Genomic DNA, 18592 nt, shown 5'->3' with positions numbered 1-18592 from the left:
CCTTGCCCCGAGGGTTGTGTGGGAGTGTCCTCCTTAAAAACATATCTTGTATCCGGAAAGCAACTACACTGAACAAAATGGCAATCTCAAAATTTTGATTGGATGTGTTTGGGGGAATGATGGGCGTGGGGGGATAGTTGCCCTCCAATCACTTTCGACTATTAAAAAGGGTACTAGCTTTTTGAATTTCCAATAGAATGAGCCTTTTTTGAAGTTTCTACGACAACGCCTTCTATAAAAACCTTATATGCCCCCTGGGAATAACTCACAACCCTTGCCCTGAAAACTGTGGGGGAGTTGTCCCCCTCAAAAATATAATTTCTATTTGGAAATCAACTACGCTGAACAAAATGGCTATCTCAAAATTTTGATTGAATGTGTTTCGGTAAATGGTTGTCGTGGAAGGGGTGTTAGTTCCCTTCCAATCACTTTCGACTATTAAAAAGGGCAAAAGCCACTCCAATTTCCAATTGAATGAACCCTTTTCGAAGTTTCCCCGACAACTTCTTCGATACGAAGTGCCCTACTCTAAAGGGAAAAAATAATAAATGATACATTGTCCCTACATCGTTATTATATGCCCTCAGGGCATAACTTAAAACCATTGCCCCGAGGGTTGTGGGGGAGTTTCCTCCTTAAAAACGTATATCCTATGTGGAAATCGACTACGCTGAACAAAATGGATATCTCAAAATTCTGATTGGATGTGTGTGGGAGACTGATGGGCGTGGGGGGGCGCCTAGTTGCCCTCCAATCACTTTCGACTATTCAAAAGGGCACTAGCCCTTTGAATTTTCAATCGAATGAGCATTTTTTGAAATTCATACAACAATGCCTTCTACATAAACCTTGTGTGCTCCCAGGGCAATATTTACGACCCTCGCTTTGAGGGCTATGGGGGAGTGTCTTGCTCAAAAAACTTAATTGTATGTAAAAAAAAACTATACTGAATGAAATGGCTATCCCAAAATTTTTACTGGATGTGTTTCGGGAAATGGTGGGCGTGGAAGGCGTGTTAGTTGCCTTCCAATCACTTTCGACTATTAAAAAGGGCACAAGCCACTCCAATTTCCAATTGAATGAGCCCTTTTCGAAGTTTCTACGACAACTTCTTCGATACAAAGTGCCCTGGTCTAAAGGAAAAAAATAATAAATAATACATTGTGCCAACATCGTTCTTATATGCCCTCAGGGCATAACTTAAAAACCCTTGCCCCGAGAGTTGTGGGGGAATGTCTTCCTCAAAAACATATTTTCTATCTGGAAATCAACTACGCTAAACAAAATGTCTATCTCAAAATTTTTATTGGATGTTTTCGGGGGAATGGTGGGCGTGGGGGGAGTAGTTGCCCTCCAATCACTTTTGACCACAGAAAACGGCACTAGCCACTCTAATTTCCAATCGAATGAGCCCTTCTCGAAGTTTCTACGACAAATTATTCAATACGAAGTGCCCTGGTATGGAGAAAAAAAATAATACAGTGTGCCCACATCGTTCTTTACTTAGGCAGCGCTATTGCGCTGCCCACGATCTTTATGCACGGAGGTACCAGGGGTATCAGTAGGAATTTATTAAACTGTTTTTTATATATACAATAACTAAATAATTTCTTAGACCACACTGCTTTTCTATTTAAGAAAAAAATTAAGAGAGAAAAATGTTATGGATATTTGTTCTTTTTTTCTGGTATGTTAGGTGTTTTTTTTTTGTTCTTCTTTTTAGATGGTTTTGTTTAAAAAAAATTTGTTTGTCTTTTCTTATAGTTTTTTTTTTTTCTTTGAAAACGACTCCCGAACATGGAGCCGATATATTCAGATTTTTTATTTAAGCTTTTGTCTTTGTTTGTTTTGTGTGTTTTTGTTCCCTTGGTTTATTTAAATTAAAGCCGTTTTTCTCTCTTAAATATTTTTTTTTTTCGGAACAAGATTTCTTTGCAGAGTAGATTTCCCTTGTTGTGTTATTAAAACTTGTCTTTTGAAGTTTCTTGTAGTGTTTACTCCTATCTTCAGTCAAATATTTTGGAGAAAGACAAAATAAATAGGAAAACTGCTTCATTGAAGGTAGGGAACAATCCATTTCACTTCTTTCCACTCCAACTTGTCCTAATTTATCAGGGATGTATGCGCATTAAGTTAAATAAATAGCTCTTACGAAGTTGCAGCTTAATTAAGCATGTAAAGAACTTAATTAAGTTCCACGAATGTATTAGTCAAGGCTTGTGAATTGGGACGAATCTGAAGTTCTATAGAATTCAAACATTTCAGGAATGAGTAAGCGAGGCAAGAAGCGTACTAATTAACATTTAAAGGTAATTTGAAACCGAACATTCCCTCTCATTGGAATATATGAAAATGTCCAGTTTTTAAACATTAGAGAGAAATATGCTAAACGTCCTGAAAACGAGGATGAAACTTTCAGGAATGTAATTCTCCCACAAATTAGGGTCCGATAAGTTGTTTCTTGGTGTAAATGTTCAGTGAATTTTCTTTAAATTAAATAGTTGTTTTACACACCATTCAATAATGGATTAATTTACGAAACTTTTTCCACAAAACAAGATTTTCAAAGAAAAGCAAAGAGCTTCACTAAGCCGGAGATTAGCAGAAATAAAGTCAAATTTCAAGGGTAAGACTGCCACAAATGCAACTCAAAACGAACAGAAATTACAATAAATAACAGAGTCAAACTCAAAACGAGCAAGAATTAATATGTGTAGGGCTGATAACCCCCCTGCCTTTTCAAGACCAGACCATAATTTGCACTTATATATATATATATATATATATATATATATATATATATATATATATATATATATATATATATATATATATATATATATATATATATGATATTTATTCCTTAAAGTTTTAATGCTTTTTTTATTTGTTATGGTAAAAGAAGTGAAAACATTTTAAGATATTTTGTTTTCAGCAAAGTGCAAATTATGTTCTGGTCTTGAGAAGGCATGAGGGTTGTCAGCCCTACTCATGTTAATTTTTGTTCGTTTTAAGTTTGACTCACAACGAGGAATGGAATGAACCCTTATCGAATTTTCTACGACAACTCCTTCTATACGAAGTGCCCTGGTCTAAAAAAAAATTAATAAATAATAAATTGTGCCCACATCGCTCTTTACTTAGGCAGTGCTATTTTGCTGCCTATGATATAGATCCTAAACCAGTACCTGGGAAAATTCTTTGAAGTTCATCTCCTTACCTGCTGTTCAGCTTTGGTACTGATTTTCTTGTATAATGAGATTGGGTGGGTGGTTCCTAAGATTCTGAGCCATATTGAGCCAAATTTTTAAGATTGAGTCAATATTGAGCCTCAATTGTAGTCGTGCACCAAAATATGTTCTCTTTGCCTTTCTGCTTTGATTTCTCTGATTCAAATTAGATCACTAGTGTGAAGGCTAGGCAAAGATGTTGTTTCGGTACGGGTGCATTATGCGGGCCCACCGCTTTAGACTATATCAAGGAAACCAGTCACGAAACCTGTCAAACGGGCTATTTACGAGAGACCGCTATAGATAAATGATTGCAAAGCCGTGGTTTCTCAATGAGTTATAATATTTAAATGATTGTTTTTGGGGGTTTAGGGCGGAGTACCTAGGTTAGGGTACGTATTTAATATATGCTATGCTTTATCCTTCCCCCCCCCCCTAATGTGCAAATATATAGCCCAAATTTATTTCTAAACTATTATATATTCATCCTAATTTATTTTAATTCACTAGCATTAACCAAACTTGACTTCTTTCGCGGTGCCCGCATAATGCAACAGTATCGTTGCTTCTCTTACCAGCCTCTAGTTACAGCGCTGACTAAAGGTTTTCCTGACTTTGTCATAATCAGTCGGTCTCATTTCTCAATAAATTATACCCCATTTAGGTAAACTCAACTAAACTTTAAATAAACAATCATAGCAAACAAACATTCAATAGGTCCTAATATAAAGGAACAAATAAATCTTAGAACAAATGAAAATTAAACTGAATATTCAAATGAAGCTTGAAAAAAAGAAAAGTCTCTGCAACCAAGAGTTTGGGTATTGCTTCTTTCTATCACCGTAAAAGTCTAAAACATACTGCGTTAGTTTAGTTTATTTTGTCGATGTTCTACGGTTTAAGGTGGCATAAATTACATCACAAATACTTATTGCGCTGAACTGTTCTGGTAAATATGGAGAATAACATATTAAAACTCCTCAAAAATCTGAAACAGGAAAAGGCCCAAACTTTCGCCTGGAAGTAAAGAATAAATTTTTGGACTGAGAATGGTTTTAAGGGTCTTTATCTGTTTATTTGGTCTGATAAAAACGAATATCAGTTTTAAAATTGTTTTAGAATTCAGTTTCGCCATAAAACAACGTTAAAGTTCAAATTTCACGGAAAGAAAAAAACACCTGTCCCCTTCCCCGCAGCCCTTGGGGCAAGGGCTGTAAGTTGTGTAATTCGTCCATTTTTTACATGTAGCATTTTTTATCATGAAAGGGGGATGTTTGAGCTTTCAGGGAATGTTTAGGGGAGTATTGAGCTCAAAACACACTATGTGCATGCAGGTTGTCAAAATGGCGCATCTTGGGAATGGCTTAGGGTATTAAGTTGGAACTTTCAAGGAAGGTTGAGGGGGATGATCAATTGAGCAAAAGACTGCTACTAGGTACATGCTACTACTACTACTACAAATGCTACTTCTGCTGCAACTACTACCAAGGCTAAGGGTAATATGGTGAAAATTCCAGGGAATATTGAGGGGGGGGGGGTTGAACTAAATCAAAACCTACTATATGCATACAGGTTGTCAAAAGGGCGTGTAAGCAATATCTTAGGAACGCCTTAGAGTATGAAGTTGAATATTTTAGGGCATGATGGCATGATGATCAACTGACCCAAAAGTATCATTTGCATAGTAGTACTGCTACTACTGCACTTTTTACTACTACCCTAAGGTTATTAAAATAATAATTTTAGGGAATATTGACTGGGAAGTTGAACTAAATCAAAACATACTATGTGCACGCTGGTTGTCAAAAGGGTGTATCGTCAATATCTTATGAACAGCTTAAAATATTAAGTTGTAACTTCAGAGGATGTTGTGTGGGATGTTGAACTAACCTAAAGACAGTGTTTGCATCCTGCTACTAGTGCTTCTACAAATATTACTACTACTACTACTGTCACTACTGCTACCACTACTAAAGCTAAGGTCATTAAGATGAAAATTTTAAGTAATGTAGAGAGGATGTTGAACTACATCAAAACACAGATGTGCATGCAGGTTGTCAAAAGGAGTATCAGCAATCTCCCAGGAACTATTTCGGGTATTGACTTGAAACTTTCAGGTTACATTGAGGCTAATGCTACTACTACTAATACTACCACTGTTACTACTATTGAGGCTAAGAGTATTAACTTGAATGTTTAGGGGGATGTTGCAATCAATCAAAACACATTATTTGCATCTAGATTGTCAAAAGGGTGGATAAGCAATATCTCAGTTACGGCCTAGAGCATTACGTTGAAAATTCAGGTTATGGTGAAGGGGATGTTGAACTAATCAAAAGACACTATGTACATACTACTACTCCCACTGCTGCTACAGAGGCTAATAATATTAAGGTGAACCTTTCAAGGAATGTTGAGGGGAGTTTGAACTAAATCAAAACACACTATTTGCATGCAGGTTGTCGAAAGTGCACATAAGCAAAATATTAGGAACGGCTTAGAGCATTAAGTTTAAACTTTCAGGGTATGTACTACTACGATTACTATTATGCTGCTCATCATATTCTATAAAACTCCGTAAAGATTAAGCGTGTAAGTTTTCCCCGATACCCTCTTGCGCTCCCTTATCCCACTGGTTAGATTTATGATAAAGATCTATCGTTTGTGAAGGAATTAAATGATGTTGGCTTTATTTTTAATGACCATTTGCTTGATAATGCTCCTATTACCCAATTATTCTTTTTTGTTCTTATTGTACCAAATTTTTTTCTCTTCTTTACAGTCCACAAGTTTCACAGACTATCTCATCTTAAAGTAGCTTATAATGATTTCATATGGTTTTTTCTACGTAAGTTGCTTTGCTATCCTATTGCTATTGAGATAGTTTTTAATTTTCATTTGCCTCCGTTCCATGAGCCTCCCATTCCATGAGCCTCCGTTCCATATATCCTCCTGTTTTTCCCTGCCTAGAAGACCCATTTCCTATGATAAGGAAGTGGTTGCCGTATTATGTCATCTATTTTTAAGGATATCAATCCCAATTTGGAAGAAGCTGAAGATCTACCAGCGCTATGAACATGGTTAGGTTTTTCTTCTTCTTCTTTCTTTCTTTCTTTGCCCGAGATAATCGGGGGAACTTGCGTAGGCCAAAGTCCGAGTACGCCGAACAAGGTGTCAAAAGGCCGGGAAGGCTGGCTGAAAAGCATCTTGCTATATGAAAGTGTAGGGGCGTTGCAATCTAAAATGAACACTAATTGCCAAATTTATGAAGAGATCTACTGCCCCACTCTTTATGATAAAGCTTTACTGATAATTTACTAAAAAATTTTGTGATTTAATATATTTAATATAAATATTTATTTATTTAATGCCCTTCTAGACATTCCTTTCCTCGGCTTCAGCAAGATAAATGAAGTAAATACAATTGTAAAAATTTTTATAATGTATGAGATCATCATAAAACTTTAATACTTAAATTTTTCATAAAACATCAAAATTTATGATAAAGTTATGATAAAGGCTGAATGAGACGGCATATCCTGATACAACGGCAGTGCCTTTTCTTTTTAACTTTTAACGCCAGTCATATTCTTCATAGTTTTCCCCCTAAATTGTTCTAATTTTATCAGGATACCGTCTAGAGAAATGTATAAATCTTGTTCGCATCCACTTACACAGAGAAAGAGGAGGGTGCGAAAAATCACGTGAAAAGAAGTGCTCTGCGCATAAAAGTGACGGGACGTTGTAAGCTAAAATAAACATAAATGACCTAAAAGAAACATAAGTAAATAAACGATAAAAATAAATAAACATAAATAAATAAAATAAATTAATAATTCGATGAATATTCATTACCCAATGAATTCTGCTTGTTGTTGATTTTAAATGTTTTTTGTTTTTTTTTATGACATTTCTCGCTTTATCTAAAGCACAATAATAATAAATGTATATTAATTCTAGTAAAGATCAAGCTTAGCCATAAAACTTATCAAATTTATCATTAAAAATACCCCTTTAATGTCCTTTTTTAATTTTTAACGCCAGTCTTTAATGCGAATAAAAAAAAAAAATAACGAGCACGTTTTAAGAACCAAACCCTTTTGGGTGAAATTGATTCAGAACTGTGCAAAAGTTTTCGACTTAGTTTTCAAAAATTAGTTTAGTCAGCAGCATACCGGTTATACCGGCATGCTGCAGCATGCCGCCTTGCCAGATATGTCGGTTATGCATATTATGCAAATACCGGTTATGCTGTATAACCAGTATATCGGTTATACTGGTTATACCAGTTATACCGGTACAGCAGTCATACCGGTTAGTATCGAGGATTAACAGATATGTAAGAGGGTAATTTTGGATCGTTAGTAAAACCTAAAGTTTCCGAAGTTGTTGGTGGTTCGGTTGGAAAATAGAAAAGACACAAGTTCTCACGTATCGAGAAAGTACATATAGAGTAGCTGAAGCATGCTAGAGTCTTTTGGGAAATGAAATTAATATTCTGGTGACCCGACTCCAAAGTTTCTCCATTTTATGAGGAATTCTAGCTTCTTAGAATTCAGAAGTAACTTTCCTTTCATTGGGAATATTTTCTTAAGTGGGAACCTTTTGTTATGGAATTACTAGTCTGGGTTTTGCAAATGGACATGGTTGTAAAGACCTACCGTGAAGGGGCTACGTTTTGGTTATGTAATAATAACAAATTGTCCTACAAGAAACTTCGACATGAAAATTATATTAAAAAAAGGTATTATGATAATATTGCTAAGAGCATAAACTTTTAAGTTACTGCCAAGTTTATGACTAACCCCTCTCCCCTTTTTCAGATTAGAATTACATATAAAGCAAACTGTGGGAAAAGGGTACAGAAAAACGAAGGGAGCTCTTGCCCCGAGTGCAGAATTTTAGGGACGCAAAATTCAAATAAATAGTCTAAGATTTATAATTATTTTCTGATTTGTGAAGTTTCATTTTTATCACAATAAAGTAGAGGGTGCGGTTGGTAGTGAGTATAAGCAAATTGAATCCGAATTTTCCATTTTTCCCATATATCTTCCCATATAAAGTAAGTGAAGTCAGATTTAAATAAATGAAAAAAAATTCTGAATAAATGAAAATTTTGGTAATAAATGAAAACTTGGTTAAAATTTGGCCTGCAATTTTTGGGAGACAAGGGAGGGGAGGGGGGCTAATCAAGATTTTGTCCCGGGCCCAAAAGAGGACAGAACCGCCACTGCTTTCACTACTGTCATAGGCAGCGCAATAGCGCTGCCTAAGTAAAGAACGGTGTTGGGACACTGTATTATTTATATTTTTTGGGTTTTTTGGTTTCTTGGTCTTAGACCAGGGCACTTCGTATCGAAGGAGCTGTCGTAGAAACTTCGAAAAGGGCTCATTCGATTCAAAATTGGAGCGGCTTGCGCTATTTTTAATAGTCGAAAGTGATTGGAAGGCAACTAACACCCTTTACACGCCCACCATTTCCCTAAACACATCCAATCAAAATTTTGAGATATCCATTTTGTTCGGCGTAGTTGATTTCCAGATAGAAATTATGTTTTGAGGTGGACACTCCCCCACAGCCCTCAGGGCAAGGGTTGTAAGTAAGATACCGTGGGGATAAAAAATTTTCATAGAAAGCTTTGTCATAGGAATTTCGAAAAAGGCTCATTTAATTGGAAAGTCAAAGGGCTAGTGCCCTTTTTAATAGTCAAAAGCGATTGGATGGCAATTAACCCCCCTCTCACGCCCACCTTTTCCCCAAACACGTAAAATCAAAATTTTGAGATAGCCATTTTGTTCAACGTAGTTGCAAGTTCTGGAAAGTAGGTATTTGAGGACGACAAACCCCCCTCCCAGAGTCTTCAGGACAAATGGTTTAAAATCTGCCCTGGGGGCACATAAGGTTTGTTACGGAAAGCGTCGTCGTAAAGACATCAAAAATGGCTCCTTCGACGAGAAATTGAAATTTACAATGAACTATTGAATGGTTTAAATTAATTGGAGGGCAGCTAACCCCCCTCTCATGCCCACTCTTCCCCCAAACACACCCAACCAAAATTTTGAGATAGCCATTTTGTTTAAAGTAGTTGAAAGGTCCGTAAATTATATTTAAGAGGATGACACTCCCCCAATGGTCCTCAGAGTAAGGGTTGTCAGTTATGCCCTGAGGGCATATGAGGTTTGTATTGAAAGCTTTGTCGTAGAAACTTGAAAAAGGGCTCATTCGATTGGAAATTCAAAGAGCTAGTACCCTTTTTAATAGTCGAAAGTCATTTGACGGCAAATAACCCCCCTCTCACGCCCACCTTTTCCCAAAACACATCCAATAAAAATTTTTAGATAGTCATTTTGTTCAACGTAGTTAAAAGGTCCTGAAAATATGTCTTTGGTGATGACAACCCCCTCGCAGCCCTCAGTTCAAGGGTTGTAAGTTATGCTCTGGGGCATATAAGGAGTTTATAGAAAGCGTTGTCGTAGAAACTTCCAAAAGGGCTCATTCGATTGGAAATTGAAAGGGCTTGCGCCCTTTTTAATAGTCGTAAGTGATTGGAGGGCTTGACAATGCCCTGACAATGCATTTCCATTGTCAGTTTAATATATATATATAAATATATATATATATATATATATATATATATATATATATATATATATATATATATATATATATATATATATATATATATATATATATATATATATATATATATACTGATATTTAGTAATCAAAATGTTAATATTATTTGATTTATTAAAGTTATAAAAGCAAAATCATTTTTATTTTTTCAGTAAAGTGTAAATTATGTTCTGGCCTTGGGAAGGCACAGGCGTTTGGAGCCCAACGTATGTTAATTTATGGTCGTTATAAACTTGCACTGCTGAATTATTGCAATTTCTGGTCGTTTAGTGTTTCATTTATTTATCGATGCTGTTTTACGGTAGTTTCACGCTTGGTAGATTATGTAATTTTATTTTTGATGATTTTTGGTTTAATGGAGTTCTTTACTTTTCATTGAAAAACTTATTTTGTGGAAAAATCTTTCTTAATTAATATAGAATAAAGATGAATTAGCTCAAAAAAGGGTAGTAAAAAGGGTAGTATTTCCCAATAATAAATCCTGCATGTTAAAAATGGGCAAATTGCATAGTTTACAATCCTTCCCTGTGGGCTGTCCGTTTCTTTTTCTACTTCTCTCTCAATAGCAATACACTAGTAATCCTGCTTTTGTGACTTTCGGAGATTAGGAAAGTCACTAAATTGCCACCCTGTATGATTGACTGTCAAATTGACACTACCCCCTCTCCCTCTCAGTTTGTAAATATGAACTGAAGGAATATGTTTGAAATGAAGAACACATTTTGTTGCGTGCGAGTTTTGTTTCAATACTTCCTGTCAGATTTGACACATTTGTCCCCTATACGCCCCTACACATCATAAATTAGCCCAGCGGAGCTCATGCACAAAGGCAAGCATAGTATGTAGCTAAAAATTTGATTGTTTGACAATTTGGCCTGTTTTTTAAAGGATTAAATAAAAATACCAGTTTTCAACTGAAAATAATGAGCAACTTTAAAACTTAAAACTAACAGAAATTATTCCGTATAAAAGGGGGGCTGCCCCCTCCTCAATCCCTTGCTCTTTACGCTAAACAGTACTGTAAGAAAGCATCTTATTCCAATTAAAGGGTCCTTGTGTTTCCGGACTCAGGAGGAATTGAGACAAAGAATTAAACTTTTAAGCTTTAGCTTAAAGAGTGGGGGATTGGGGGGGGGGGAGTAGCACCTCATATACAGAATAATTTCCCTTCGTTTGAAGTTTTCATGTTGCTCCTTACTTTCATTTGGAAAAACAATTTTTTTAATTTAATTTCTGATTGTTTTTCAAATATTGCCGTGAAATCCATCGTGAAATCCACAAAAGAAAAAATATAAATAAATAGGATAAATAAATATGCCAGTGAATGGAATTGTTTATTTAATATGTGAGTTATCTTTTCCTGTTTATTTATATTTTTTCTTTTGTTTGTTTAGTATGTTTTTTATGTTGATATAAGAAATTTTTTTCGTTTTTTTCCGCTGAGAAAGACTTCCGGATGTGGGGCCGAAATATACAGAATATTTTTATTTAATAAAGGGTTTGTAGTTACAGCTTTATAGAAATTAAAACCCGTTTCTCTTGTTTAATTTTTTGTAAATGGAAAAGCAGTGTGGTCTAAGAAATTATTCTGGGGGTGTTTACCTCTTTTTTGAAAATCAGAAATATCCTCTCAGGCTCTTTTCTTTTAATGGGTAGCCTTAAACTTAATGAATTTGATATATTTTGAATCAGCATAAAAAGCATTATCTTTTGATGTACTAATTGTTACCAAAATTATTTTTTAGAGTTTCAGTCATTATTGTACCGAGTCGTCTCTTACTTACAGTTCATTACCGCGAAATATTTGAAAAAACAACCTTTTTGTGTGTATTTTCCAATCCAATAACAAGGAAAAAACTAACAGATATACTTTATTGTCGATTTTTTATTACCAATATTTATTACCAGTATCAAACAGAATAGAACAACCGGATGAGACTTTGACGAAGGCCCAGTCTCATGGATGCTTCAGAAATAAGTTCATGTTGATGGTGCAGAGTCTGCATAGTATCAGTAGAAACAAACCAAGTGATTAATTTTCTATTCCTATTTATAATTAATTTTCTATTCCTAATTAATTTTCTAAGCCACGTTAAGAACGTGGCTTAATTTTAGATAAGAAAAGACTGGACAAGAAAAGAAATACTGGCCAAGCAGTTAATGGGTGGTAGCTCAGACATTAGCAAACAACAAATAAAAAGGAATATAGAAAATGTTTCTCTGATTCTCTTCCTTCGACCGGGAATGCAATACGCGGTTGATGGCAATTCATCCGACGCTTCCTGTGTTTTTCTCCCTGATTTCTTCTGGTTTCCAGATTTTCTGCTCCTTTTAAAATCTCTTACCATTGATCTTTTCTCCCAATTCCTAGACTTACATAAAGAACACTTTGCCACCCTCCCCCCTCACTAGGAAAATCCTCAGGTCTTTACCCACTTTATGAAGACTCATTCTGTGAAAAGAATTTAAATCAACTGGCCGTTCCACGCTTGATTTAATTGACTAACTTAAAAAAAAGGTTTAGTTTACTTTCCATATTTCATTTTGGAAAATATTTCAAATGCTTATATTTATCGATGTTTTATCAGATCTTATTACTGAGTTTTTCGCATGCTGCCCTAAGGTCTGCGTAGTACAAGTACCTGTCTCCTGATTCTCTGCCTTCGACCGTGAATGCAATACGTGGTTGAGGGCAATTCATCCGACGCTTCCTGTGTTTTTCTCCCTGATTTCTTCTGGTTTCCAGATTTCTCCATTTTAAAAAAGTATTTGGCAAATATTTTCATTACTAAATATATCAAATGCTGACTAAAAGCTATCAGTTTTTTTTCTTTCTAATCTTATTTGCTTTTGATATTTCTGTAACTTTGACCAAATTGTTTTGAAATTGTTTACTAATTTACTAATTAACTAATTTACAACTCAACTAGTACGTACAGACCTTTAGGAAGTTCTATAAATGTATAGTTAAGGGCTCAAGACTTTTGGATAAGAGCGAATGGATCTCTATAGAACTCAAACATTCCATAATAAGGCAAATCCTACTTAGGATGCATCCTACTTTGGATGCTTGTCAATTCGGAAAGTGTTAATAAGGAAAGTGTGAACTTAGGATGCTATAAGTGTGCCTAAGTGTGAATCCTACTTAGGATGCTTCTCAATTCGGAAAGTGTTAATAAGGAAAGTGTGAATTGCGTACACATTACTACTACAAAATCGGTTCAGTGTAAGAAAAAATTACAACACAATAATCAGCGAATAATATTTCTTGCGCCGCTAGGGATTGGACCCGATAAACTTCGATCAGAAAACTCGATTTCTTCCACCATGCTAGCACAAGGTAATTATATATTTTGTTGTGAAGTTATATGATGTAAAATAGTTGAAATATATTGTAAATAGGTATGAACTCCTAAACTTAAGTTATGTCGGTTCCCATTGTTCAATTCGCCGCACTGCAAAAGCCTCATCACTTTAATAAGAGCGAAGTATTCAAAACTAGTTAAAGTTCGGGATTATAATCTTAAATGCTATTTTTATATTATCCCATGGACTTTTATCTGTATTTTGTTATTAATCTGCACTGAAGACGGCCGACCGTAGGCCCCAACCAAAGTATTTGCATAGTTTTCATCTATTTTTCATTGGCTGTTATTATCCAAATCTATTTGGGGGGGGGGGGAGATGGCGTACACCTCATATGAAGAATATCTCTTTAATCAGCTTTATGAAAAAAATGAAACATTTACTATCCTCGCACACTATGTTCTTGTATTTATTTTGATGTAGACAAAACCGAAATATTAAGACTGTGAGAATTTATATCTTTTACTATGTTTTACAATATTGAACTTGTATTTCATGCACTAATGCACTTATATCTTTATATCTTTTACTATATTTTAACCATTATATATTTTTATATTGTACCATTTTTATATATTTTTATATTGTATGTATTTATATTATATATATTGTATATTATATTATATTTATATTTTTGTATTATTTATATTATATTATATTTTATATTTTTATATTATACCATTTCTATGTATTTTTGTGTCATCTATAAATGCAAAAGACTCATCATGTAAGAGATTATTAAATCAGAATTTAAGGGATTATTTCTCATTATGTCTAAATTATAAAAGAAATGTTATATTAAATTAAATCTAATTATAGAAAAGAGGTTATATCTAAAACGATCAAAATTTTCTACGAATCACTATTGGGATCATTATATGGGAATCACAAATCTTATCACGACTCACGAAACTTCGATTTCACAACTCTCTTGAGCACATATTAATTGCATTCCTTTTTAGGCAACTATGTATTCTTGTGGATTCTGAGCTTATTTTCGCAAATATCGGCCAAATCTTGGAAAAAGAAAGTGACTTGGATTTCGCCAACCAAATGGCAGAGGCTTTATCGACAATACTGCTTACTGCCCCGGAATTATTCGGGCTGAGAGATAAGATTAAGTACCTTAGGACCAAGGCAAGTATCTGCTTATCTTATAATAAATAATAATTAAAAGAAAAACACTAGAGGGATAACCTTGTAGGAATCTAACGACCCATCGGAAAACCCTTCGTATTTAAAAGATTTCGTGAGAATATAGTGTAAAGGGAGCCTTAAGTATTGCCAGATTTATCTAACAATTCAGGGAGATTGTATTTGGCAGCTTCCATTACGTAATCCCCCTCTTGTAGAAATGTCAGTTCTGACAGTCCTTTGATGACCTTGGAGCCCATAAATCTAAATTATATTGTTTGTTCAAACTATTAATTAATCTGCCAATTATATGCTTTGTCCATTATCCTTTGCAATATAATTGAGACATAGTCGTAGCTAGATTTTTTTTTTATGTAATTGTGTTCCCTGAGTAACATGGATTGCTAAAATTTTCAAGGCAATTACCTAGCGTGTGGCCTCGAGAGGAAAAATAGCATCAAAACTAACAAAAAAAGGGTTAACTTCCAAATACAGTATGAAAGAAGACTTTTAGAAAAAAAAACATCTTATTTTTATAATGATCAGATTTGCTAAAAAAAAAAAAAGAAAAAAAAAATACAAACATCATAAAGTAGGGAAGAGTGGACCTAAAAAAAGTAATTCTCTTATCTAACCAGAAAGGGAATGTGGTTGAATAGTTTTGGTAAGAACTCCAGTTTGTATCAATGCGACAATAAACATGTGCTTGATTGAAGTGCTCCCTCATTGTGCTCGCTTGAAGTGCTCGCTTGATTGCTCGATTGATCGCTCGATTGAAGTGCTCGCTTGATTGAAGTTCTCCCTTGATTGAAGTGCTGATGTGCATGTGCTCCCTCATGATTGTCCAGCAACTAGGAAAAATATCATAAAACATATAGAATAGCTAACGGTAGAAACGTTCAGCATTAATAAGTATATATAACATCGTATATCTGAACGAAACTACTACTAATTCCACTCGTCCCAGCAGAAAGTCAACTGAAACAAACACATTTACGTAGTCACCTCCACACTAGTCAGTTCAAGGCCTCACTATTTAACCCTTCCTTCTAAACTATAGTTTCCTTTAAATCCTTTCTTAAGACTTCTTCCTGTGCCTTTTGAGGATATTCGTCGTTTCGTTTCAATCAGTTTCATTTCGTTTTTTCATTTCCCAAAAAAACGCGATTTTAAGCAACCTCTCATCTTGAAACTGTGACCCAGCCTTACTTTTATTTTAAAGAAATTTATTTTAAATATTCTATTTTAATTTAATTAATTTAATTTAATTATTAAAAATTTTATTGTATTTTAACTTAGTTTAAATATTTAAATATTTTACTTATTTTAAAGTATTTAATTTTTTTACCTGAAACTTACTTTTATTATCACACTAGAAAGTGGGATCGAACGACATTTTAGCCTATTATTTTATGAGCTGTTCTATGTGTGATTTTTCTTCTTTGGCTATCCACCTGGGGCCACACCTTAAAGCCTCAAAAGTAGGTCCCACCCCTTAAATCCTCTCCTTTAAGTCTCGCCTCTTAAAGTGGTGTGAAGGTGTCATAAGGAAGGATTTGAAGCAAATCTGGACTGCTTGGGAGGAGGTAATGCTTGACGCTTTGAATGGATTGAGGTGAACGAGGAGCGCTGTGTTAGTCTCAAGCAGCTTAGTGCTGCAGTTAATTTGTGTTAGTTAGTGCTGCAGTTAGTCTGTGTTAGTTAGTGCTGCAGTTAGTTTGTGTTAGTTAGTGCTGCAGTTAGTTTGTGTTAGTTAGTGCTGCAGTTAGTTTGTGTTAGTTAGTGCTGCAGTTAGTTTGTGTTAGTTAGTGCTGCAGTTAGTTTGTGTTAGTTAGTGCTGCAGTTAATTTCTGTTAGTTAGTGCTTCAGTTAGTTTGTGATAGTTAGTGCTACAGTTAGTTTGTGTTAGTTAGTGCTGCAGTTAGTTTGTGTTAGTTAGTGCTGCAGTTTGTTCGTTTTAGTTAGTGCTGCAGTTAATTTCTGTAAGTTAGTGCTGCAGTTAGTTTGTGATAGTTAGTGCTACAGTTAGTTTGTGTGAGTTAGTGGTGCAGTTAGTTTGTGTTAGTTGGTGCTGCAGTTAGTTTTTGTTAGTTAGTGCTGCAGTTTGTTCGTTTTAGTTAGTGCTGCAGTTATTTTCTGTCAGTTAGTGCTGCAGTTAGTTTGTGATAGTTAGTGCTACAGTTAGTTTGTGTTAGTTAGTGCTGCAGTTAGTTTGTGTTAGTTAGTGCTGCAGTTAGTTTTTGTTAGTTAGTGCTGCAGTTTGTTCGTTTTAGTTAGTGCTGCAGTTACTTTCTGTTAGTTAGTGCTGCAGTTAGTTTGTGATAATTAGTGCTACAGTTAGTTTGTGTTAGTTAGTGCTTCAGTTAGTTTGTGATAGTTAGTGCTACAGTTAGTTTGTGTTAGTTAGTGCTGCAGTTAGTTTGTGTTAGTTAGTGCTAAAGTTTGTTCGTTTTAGTTAGTGCTGCAGTTAATTTCTGTCAGTTAGTGCTGCAGTTAGTTTGTGATAGTTAGTGCTACAGTTAGTTTGTGTTAGTTAGTGGTGCAGTTAGTTTGTGTTGGTGCTGCAGTTAGTTTGTGTTAGTTAGTGCTGCAGTTTGTTCGTTTTAGTTAGTGCTGCAGTTAATTTCTGTTAGTTAGTGCTGCAGTTAGTTTGTGATAGTTAGTGCTACAGTTAGTTTGTGTGAGTTAGTGCTTCAGTTAGTTTGTGTTAGTTAGTTCTTCAGTTAGTTTGTGTTAGTTAGTGCTGCAGTTTGTTCGTTTTAGTTAGTGCTGCAGTTAATTTCTGTTAGTTAGTGCTGCAGTTAGTTTGTGATAATTAGTGCTACAGTTAGTTTGTGTTAGTTAGTGCTGAAGTTAGTTTGTGCTAGTATTAACAGTAGTAGTAGTATTTGTGAGGCTTATTTCTTATATATCTAATACTAGAATTGTTAGAATTTGGTTCTCCATAACTATTCCCAAATGAATCTCAGAAATGTGGTGAGATCTGTGTAAGGGAATGGTTATTTTGATTTCTTGGGTATTTTTGTGACTACCTGCTCAATCACAATTGTGAAAGTTATGAGATTAGAAAATACTCCTCCTGAGTATTTTGGCTTACCACCAAAATTTTTTATCAGGCTCCATACTTTTTTGGCCTTGCCCCCCCCCCTTATTGTGTGAATTAACATGCATCTCTTGTAGAATTCTGACAGTCCTTTGATGACCTTGGAACTCCTAAACTTAAGTTATGTCGGTCATTCCGACTGTTAAATAGTAGGCTAACTATGTTCGTTGTTCACTATCCTTTGTAATATAACTTAGACATAGTCGTGACTTGAGTTTTTATTTTTGTTATATGTAATTGTGTTTTCTGAGTGACGACCTCTGCTGTTTCTTGAAACGACTTTTTTTTAAATAAATTTTCAAAATTCGATGATTTTCATGGTTCAGTCCTAGAAAATTAGACTCCTAAAATATTCAAGGCAATGACCAAGCTTTTTTTACTTTTTTTTAATAATTTATGTATTTTAATAATTATTATTTTTAATAATAATAGTATTTTGTCAGTACATAAAATACTTCAAATAACTGCAAAATTTTATACTGTAAATCCCTACTTCCTCAATTCTTATTTGTTTTGGTATTAAAATTTGATTCATGTTCGAAAGATTCCTGCAACAGGTCGATGAATATGGTAAGTCTCCTATTTCCTATGTGCAGGCAGGATGTTTGCATGCACGGGCATACACAGTCAAGATTATGCAGAGGTACCAAAACTTTGTTACAATGAAATATTAAAACAATAGCTTTCGGGAAATATTTTCATTAGTCTTAGGAGGTGGTTAGGTCTGTGTTTCTTCTGTTTTCAAATGTTTATGTACATATGTCTCTTAATTCCTCATTTAAATTAGCTTTCCTATCTTCTCTTTTTTTCTCCATATGTAATTGTAAAACTGGTTCTAATCCAGCCAAATATTTCCAAGAAAATTAAATAGTTTAATTAAAATTTCTACTTATTTTTTACTGATGTTTTTATCTCCAATAAGGAAAAACTGCTCAAACATTTGGATGCACATTTGATTGATAAGTTTATAAATGTTTCTCAGGAATTCTAGAAACTAAGTAAGAAAGAAAACAAGGGAATTTAGCCTTAAAATGATAAAAACAAGTCTGGAATCGGTTATATTGAGACTGTTAAATCTCAATGAAAATATGTTATGAACTTCGTCATAAAAAATAGGCCATT

The 18592-nt window shown here is 34.6% G+C and overlaps 1 protein-coding gene across 1 annotated transcript in view; it reads left to right on the top strand.

Moving 5' to 3' along the window:
• LOC148947590 (protein VAC14 homolog) overlaps window positions 1-18592 on the top strand; it is a 242508-nt gene that overhangs the window by 181192 nt on the left and 42724 nt on the right. Inside the window, exon 8 of the mRNA XM_089095944.1 lies at window positions 14196-14370. Within this exon, the coding sequence (XP_088952070.1) occupies window positions 14196-14370 (175 nt within the window). The remainder of the gene's footprint in view (window positions 1-14195; window positions 14371-18592) is intronic.

Source organism: Artemia sp. Qi Xiang Cuo, chromosome 10 (assembly GCF_049724085.1).
Source record: "Artemia sp. Qi Xiang Cuo chromosome 10, ASM4972408v1, whole genome shotgun sequence".
NCBI classification, from domain to species: Eukaryota; Metazoa; Arthropoda; class Branchiopoda; order Anostraca; family Artemiidae; genus Artemia; species Artemia sp. Qi Xiang Cuo.
The sequence above is the reverse complement of the archived record's forward strand: the minus strand, read 5'-3'. Positions and strand labels throughout refer to the sequence as shown.